We start from the raw sequence: 8,419 nt of genomic DNA, 5'->3' as shown, positions 1-8,419 counted from the left end.
GTCCAAGCCATGAGCTGCCAGTTTCTCCAGGAGAATGCTGTGGGAAACGGTGTCAAAGGATTTACTAAAGTCCAGGTAAACAACATCCACAGCCTCTCCCTCGTGCACTAAGCAGGTCTCCTTGTCATAGAAGGAGATCAGGTTAGTCAAGCTTTCATAAACCTGTGCTGACTGGGCCTGATCACGTTACTGTCCTGTACGTGCTTTGTGATGGCACTCAAGATGATCTGCTCCATAACCTTCCCAGGCACCGAGGTCAGACTGGCAGGCTTCTGTCAAAGAGAATAACGTATATAGGAAACACAATTTACATTGTTCTTGTAGTGTAGTAATTAACATATTGATGGGGAATATTTGTAACATTCTTTATCCTATTTAACATTTACTCCTTAGCATAGAAATGTGAATTTAGACATTTTTACTCTCAAATTTCTTTATAGTACCAGTCTATCAATCACTTGACATTTTCTGATTTCTAGTAATTATTTTTTTTAAAGTATGATTTTATTTTCTAAATAGTGTAATTTTTTTTCTAAATTCCTACAGGGTTACTTGGTGAACTGGGATGTCCAGAGACAGGTTTGGGATTATCTTTTTGGAAAAGAAATGTATCAAGTAAGAGCCTTTTTGTAATTACAGATTTTGTGTATGTTTAATACTGACTAATGGAATTAACATAAGTACATCAAATATTAAATAGAACTGGCGAGCTTACTGTTCTCTTTGAAAGTGCCTTAAATTAGAAATCACAGGGATTTATCTTTTTGCAAACTGAAAAAATTTTTTACTTTGAGCTCTGGGGTAGGAATTTAAAAAACATTTAAATTTTTTAGTCTTGTGTGTATTCATACTGAGTTCAGTTCACATATGTTAAGAAATTCACATCAATATAATTAAGAGTTCAATTTAGTAAAAAATAATAATAATTATAGACAGATACAATGTGGTTTAGAGATCAAGAAACTGTTGATGTAAAAGAGAGTGATAAGCTAGGTCAGCAGGCCAAAAGACATACACATTAAGTAACCATCTTTGGCTAACCACTTTCTACCTTTGAGTAAGTTGAATGTATAAAATATAAATATCTGATACTTAATTTTTCTTATTTATCACACGAACTGGATTTAGTGCAAGAAGTGTAGTAAGGCTTCCCTTTTATTTTTTCTTTTTAAAAAATGTTATATACTCTGAAAATTTTTGGGCTTTGTAACACCTAGGAGGCAGAATGGTACTGAGAATGAAAATAATGCCTCAAAATATCTTAGTCTCCATACATAAAAATACACAGTGCTGGCTTTTGATACTTAGCTTTCATTTTAGTTTTGGAACTAGATTCAATTTAGTCGTGGTTTCGAGGAGAATTTAATTCTTTTTCATGAGTGAAGACTACAGAGAGATACAGCTGGTAATACGTTTAGGGCCATGTGTCCAATTGTGATTGAAATAACCCTCTGAAGTCTCTCTAAAGGAGTTTGAGATATCAGTAAATGCGGAAAGTCCAGGATCTTTTGTGGCCTCACTAGAGGTAACTGGGAGTTTTATTACTGATTCTACTTTGTGCAGAACTTCATCTTTGGTTGTTAGATAAGTATTTTTGTGATGCAAGTGCTGAGCTGTTGAAGAGGCTTATCTTTCTGTAGTTGACAGGATTAACATAAAGTTATCTTACATTAGTATTGTAGTGTTCCTTTATGGGCATCTCTTTAACATGTTGGATTACAATTTGTAAGGATGGTAGCAGGACCAGAATATGTATGAAGGTGTTCCCTTCTATTATGTTTTTACTCATTAATTTGATAAAGTTATATTACTGCTCATGAAGTCTTTAAAAAAACCTAAAGCTTTCTAAGCCTAGCTTCTACAAACAGATACAGCAAGTGGTAATCATGTCTTCAAATTTACATGATCTTCAACTGCTGCAAAATATGGTAATGGAGTATTAATTTCTAACTTCTATGTAATGACAATCTTAATGTATTTTTCATAGGTGGATTTTGTAGATACCAATATTATTATTACCGAACCTTATTTTAACTTCAGTTCAATACAAGAATCCATGAATGAAATTCTATTTGAAGAATATCAATTTCAAGCAGTTCTTAGAGTAAATGGTGAGTCTGTCGTCTTCTAGTTTGCATTTATATATTTTGAAGGTTAACCTTGTAAATAAATAAATAAATAAGCATGCATGCATGCATATGCACATACATGTATATATAAAGACAGTAAAGAAATTACATCATTTCCTTCCTCGCTCTTGAGTAATATGCTCCTATATGTACTCTAACTGCATTAAACTTTTTTTTTTATTATTTTTAGAAATTCCAGCTATACTTTTATACTACTCTTAAGAGTGTCATGGTATATAATTAAAGGAAATTTGAGGAGAGTCAGGATGACAGAGAGAATGGATGGATTTTGAAATAGGATAGCATTTGAGAAAGTCTACCAAAAATTTGCATGAAGTTTTTGATAGCTTTCCTTTTTTTTGAGGTGGTGGGGTGGTGGTTTTTGTTTGGTTTGGTTTTGTATTAACAAACAAAATGCATCCTTACAATCATGAAATGTATTGTATCTTAGAGGGAATCACAACCCTTCTGCAAGATAGCTGGACATAGCATACTCCTTTAGATAGGTTTGAGAAATTCTGGTGTGATCAGTCTCCTTGGACTTTAGGAGAGGAAACTGAACATGGACTGGAATTATTGAAAAAGAATAAATGGGGGCATATACAATACTTAATTTTATCCACTGTCAAAATTAATTCATGTGTTGTCTGTAGTATTATGTATTGAGGTCTTGGAAGTCTGTCAAAGGCATTTAAAATATGAAGCAAGTACACTTTCATATCTATGTAAATTCTAAAAGTGTATATTAATGTAAAAATTGAATGAAATGTTCTGTATTTCAGCTGGAGCTCTTAGTGCACACAGGTATTTCCGGGATAATCCATCTGAGCTATGTTGTATCATTGTGGACAGTGGATACTCTTTTACACACATTGTACCTTATTGTAGAAGTAAAAAGAAGAAAGAGGCAATCATCAGGTAAACTGCAGTATATATTTTCTGTAAGAATTGTTTGCTATGCCTAAAGTTAATAGTGACAGAATTCCTTGTGTTACTCCTTTTCTGTAGGATTAATGTTGGAGGAAAACTGTTAACCAACCATCTGAAGGAGATAATCTCTTACAGGTAAAGCGTGCTGATCATCGTCTTGAGACCTGGTATGAAATGAACTAGAAGTCTGAGGGATATTTTTACTGGTTCTGTGAATTATAGACTAAATGCTCTGTAAAGCTAGCTGCTATCTTGAGCTTAAGGTCAAGATGAATTAAGATGAGCTTAAGCTCTTTGAAGAATTAGGCTGTTAGTTTTTAAAGTGCCAGCACTTTTGAAGTTGCTGAGGTTACCTGTGTGTTCACAATTATACAAGTCCTTACATATTTTCTGAGATGTCTCAGTAGATGATCAGTCAGTTTGCTAACTGATTCTATCAATACCAAATAAAATTTAATAGGATCAACTTTTCATTAGGATCCTTTAGCTTGGAACTTTATCTAGGTAAAGGTCTTTGCTAGTAGAGCTAATTGCAGGGTTATGACTATACTTTTTATGAAGACATTGGGCAAATGCAGGTAGATGTTTGTATTTATTGAACTGTGAAATAGGAAAATAAACTCCAGTAGGCCAGGAATGCTTCTGTAAATTGAATACAAGTTTTAGGTATCGAGACAGTAGCTTTCTGTGATTTGAAAACTATGGTTGCTCATCTCCAGTAGAAAACTGGACAGGTAATGCTAAGACTTAATTATTCTCAAAAATTCTGTGGTTTTGGTTTTTTGTTTTTCACAGGCAGCTACACGTTATGGATGAAACGCATGTAATTAATCAAGTGAAAGAAGATGTGTGTTATGTTTCTCAAGATTTTTACAAGGACATGGACATTGCCAAGTATGTATACAATGGTATTAAATGTAAAAGTTGGCACTTCTGAATAATCTATTTGTACAAAAAAATAAAACTATACTCTTAATCGGAAAATTTTCCAGTTAAGTCAAAGGGAGTCTTGTCAGTATAAAATAGTTGGGATTTAGAACTTGTTGTTTATTCTGTTGTATTTTACATTCTTCTCTTTCAGATTGAAAGGAGAGGAAAATACTGTAATGGTAGATTATGTTTTGCCAGACTTCAGCACAATAAAAAAAGGATTTTGTAAGGTAATGGTAGGTTTTTGAAGTATTTTTTGTACTGTTCCCCTGCACAAGTCTAGTAGGTTAAGAAGACTTTTGTTTTTCTAATGCTGTATTGTAACTTCTTTCTGTGCTATGCATTGATTGGGAAAGTTTTCCGTAGAAAGTTGAGATGAAAATACTATTTTTCCAGCATAGCATTTTATGTTCTATTATTTAATACTTGTAGCTTTCTATGCTCTGTCATACAACCTGTCCACATCATTATTGTTGGGTTTTTTTTAAAGTTGAGTCGGAAAATGTTTTCTCTGCTTTGATACTTTTTTGTAAGTCTCTCTGAATTTCATTTAAATACCCTAATAAGTAGAAGGTTCAAAGTCATGTTATAGAAGAGCCTGAAAAGTCTTCATACCAATGAAGACAATTTAACAATTTTATTGTATTTACTGAGTTGGCCATAGTTTTGAAAGCAGTCCCAATATTTTAAGGCCACTCTCGTGCATACCTATTTTATTTTGCTTTAGGCAAAACTGCAGTTGATAAGAACAAAGTCACTTCAGATTTAATACCAGAGTATGTATTATTCTTAAAAGATATGTTGATAATATGACTGTAGAATATACTGCCTACTCTGCCGTACATGAAAAAGATTAGCGAATACTCTAGGATGTAATTTCTTTTCTTAAGCAGTGGCTACTATTCATGTCTTTAATTTAGCCAAGGGAAGAGATGGTGTTAAGTGGAAAATACAAGACTGGTGAACAAATACTTCGTCTAACAAATGAAAGATTTGCAGTTCCAGAAATACTCTTCCATCCTTCGGATATTGGTATTCAAGAGATGGGAATTCCTGAGGCCATTGTTTATTCTATTCAGAATTTACCTGAAGGTATAACCTAAAGGTATTTTGAAAAGTGTGAGGGGCTGGGGGTGTTGTTTTGGTTTGGTTTGGGGTTTTTTGTTGTTTTTGTTTTGGGAGGGTTTTTGTTTTGCTTTGTTTTGGTTTTAAGCATACAAAGTGTCTTAAGAAGCTAGTACTCTCAATATGCCAGTTACTAAGTTGTTGTGAACTGTTCTGTCTTCTGCTGTGTGTCATATACTCTAGAACTGATAGTCTACAAGATTCTCTGTTAGGCAAACACGGTTTTGTGGTGATTCATTGATTGGTTTCTACTCTTGTTTCAGTTAATCGCTGTAGACTTAATTCTTCTTAACATCCTTTTCTAACGTGACCTATCTGTCTTTGACGCCGATGATGGAATATACTTGGAATTAGGTTTAGTTCTGTTTTAAAATACCTTTCTTTACTGGAAGAAGAGAAGAATCAAACTGATGAGAAAAATGAAACTGACCAAACTCAGTAATTTAAGCATCAAATTATAAAACCTTTCTGATTGCTGTGTTTGTCAGAAGTAATACTAAAGCTTTCATTTTATAGATTATGTACATGTAATTAATGTTATTACTACAAAGAAGATTTTCATAGGTTTTATGATACCACATAAGTATGGCGGCATTGAGGCTATTATTTTGTACTCTTAAAAAAATTTTATCATTTAAAATCCCTTTTGAAATGGGAATTGTGTTGGCAGACATAAATTTAATAGACAATATAAGAAAACAGTAGTTATCAAAGCCAAATTCTAAAAATCATGAAGAACTGAGGGTGACTGATCACTTCCTTGTATTTCTCAATAAAACTATTTAACTGATGTGATGATTAGATGATAATAAAATTCTTCCATGCATATGTCTTACTTCTGTTCCAATTCATAACAAAATTGGGAAAAAAAACTTCAGTCTTTAAACATATATTCAGTCTCTAACTACAGATTTACTTATTTATTTTACAGAAATGCAGCCTCATTTCTTCAAGAACATAGTTCTGACTGGGGGAAACACCCTTTTTCCGGGCTTCAGAGATCGAGTTTATTCTGAAGTTCGATGTCTTACTCCAACTGATTATGATGTTTCCGTTGTTCTTCCTGAAAAGTAAGTTCTAAACTGTACAGAACAAGCTTTGTCCTTCTAGCAGAACAAACTATAAAGTAGGATTTCTTTTGCTGATTAAAAAGATAGATTGAGTAAAGGGGTTAATTTAAATATTAAGTGAAACAAAATTGTACAAGAAGAATGTTTTAAATCAGTATATTTTCAGACAAACCAAATAAATTAGAGACCACCTGCTTGCCCTGTACTTTGGTTAATAAAGTTAAGCATATAAGTAAGTGTTTTCAGGATCAGTCTTTTTATTGTAAACAGATAAATAAGACTGTATTGTCATTAAATGGATACATAAGTATGCAAGATTAGAGTTTAGTCTTTTACTTAGAAGAGTTTTCAGCATCTGAATGCTGCCATGTCATTATTGATGTAGCCACTTCAGGGATTTGGAAGGGTATCATCTTTGCAGAGAGAGAATATACAGTTGAGGCAAAACAAATATATCTTGAAAGTACAAAAAAATCTTCACTTTTTTTAAAGTATTATTAAAGAGTATTTTAAAATATTATTAAAGAATCATTATCTGTGCAAAGTAAATACAAAGACATCTCCACTTCCTGCCCTCTTCGCACCTGCCTCCAAAGAGGCACTTGCTTTTTTAAAAAGCAAAGTGAGTTAGCCCTGCTGAAATTTCAGACTTTGTCTCATAACTTGTCTGGAGCTGGATGGTTTGATTTAGCAATCAAAAATATATTTTTAAATAGACATGGCTAAATAAAAGTCTTGGAATCATCATTGCATACTTCTATTTTAAATGATCTTACAGATGAGTAACAATAAGTTTGTTCATTTTTCAGCCCTATTACTTATTCTTGGGAAGGTGGGAAGCTCATTTCTGAAAATGATGATTTTGAAGATATGGTAGTAACTAGAGAAGATTATGAAGAACATGGACACAATATCTGTGAAGAGAAATTTGATATATAGGTTACATAGTTGGATATATTGTTATTCCATTGTTTTACTCAGAATGGAACTCTGATCTACAACCTGTTTTCTGTCAGTTAGGATTGTGTTTTAGCTTTCCTGTATTTAAGTGGGTTGGGAAAAAGTCATTTTCAGAGTTTAAAAATAAAGTTTTACAAGCCTAATACTATGAAATAATATGTTCATTGTCATTTCATTATGTTCTCATCTTTTACTGATAGCTTTATTGTATTCTTACTGCAGAAAACCTCAATGCATGAGGCAATAAAACTATTGAATGCTTGTACTGGCGTGACACTAACACGTAGTGAGAAGAAATCAAGATTTTTTTTTTTTTTTTTTCCCCAAAATTAGTATTATTCTAACTCATACATGCAATTGAATGGACATTAAACACATCTCAAAAGGTCTCTTTGAGATTGCCTATCCTGAAAAGTAATATGCGACTTTTATTTTTGGTTATTTTAGTGAATAGCCATGAGAAGAATATACTTGAAATGTGACCACTGCTATCGAAAGTATACTTAGGCTTTGAGAAAAGAGTAATTTCAACAATTCCTTTTTAAAAATGGGTTTGGGGTTAGTAGGTTGTGGGTTTTTTTGTTTGGTTTTAAACAATGGCTGAGCAAAGCTTCCTGCCACTCCCCTTGCCTTTCTGAAAAGGTGACATCAGAAGCTGAGGTGAATGAAGCTTGCAGCTGTGTCCTGGGTAATCCCATGTGTGTCCTATCCATGTGTTCTAGAGAAATACAAATGCCCCAGCCTGTACTTGTTATTTCTGTTTACAGAGCAAAGGTGGCATCAGAAGCTCTGTTATTGTGCCATCAGTCTGTGCAGCATTGCATGCAGGGGGGGGAAGAGCACAGTACGGGCTAACAGCCAGGTAGGAGCCTCGGAGGGCTGCGCTAGCAGGGGGTGCCCCACCTGGCCAGCCTGGCTGCCAGGACAGCGGCCGGCACTCGCACAGGGAGGGTAATGGACACACAGGTGCCAGCACTGATCTTGACCTGATGCAGCTCGTGGCCAGAGGGGAATTGCCCTTTTAGTAGGGCTGGTGATATTCGGTGGTCTCAGATTTGCAGAGAAGTATCCTATTCTCAGCTGAAGTCTCATATTCCCTCTCGTCTGCCCTGTGTAAATCCAGTAAGTATACTTGCGCAGTACACTTACCCAGCTTGGAACAGAGAGCGCTGACTGACTTAGGCAGTTGATGGCAGGGATCAAGCAGAGGCTTCACTGGATTTCATGCCCCTCCAGTGATCCTTGACGAGGTCCCAGGAGGGGCACTGAAGCACA

General features: G+C 34.4%; 1 protein-coding gene across 1 annotated transcript; it reads left to right on the top strand.

Annotated features, from left to right (window-relative positions):
- Positions 1 to 519: 519 nt before the first annotated feature.
- Positions 520 to 7,424, top strand: ACTR6 (ARP6 actin-related protein 6 homolog (yeast); the record flags this gene model as incomplete). The annotated part of the gene is made up of 9 exons (XM_009573371.1): positions 520 to 615; positions 1,988 to 2,111; positions 2,912 to 3,047; positions 3,138 to 3,194; positions 3,855 to 3,953; positions 4,141 to 4,219; positions 4,910 to 5,081; positions 6,046 to 6,184; positions 6,994 to 7,424. Coding segments are annotated over 9 exons (1,032 nt in total), but the record flags the coding sequence as incomplete, so codon positions are not given.
- Between the last annotated feature and the right edge of the window lie 995 nt (positions 7,425 to 8,419).

The sequence above is a fragment of the Fulmarus glacialis genome, unplaced genomic scaffold, assembly GCF_000690835.1.
Source record: "Fulmarus glacialis isolate BGI_N327 unplaced genomic scaffold, ASM69083v1 scaffold8972, whole genome shotgun sequence".
In the NCBI taxonomy this organism is placed as follows: Eukaryota; Metazoa; Chordata; class Aves; order Procellariiformes; family Procellariidae; genus Fulmarus; species Fulmarus glacialis.
This window is presented reverse-complemented; position numbering and strand designations above follow the sequence as displayed.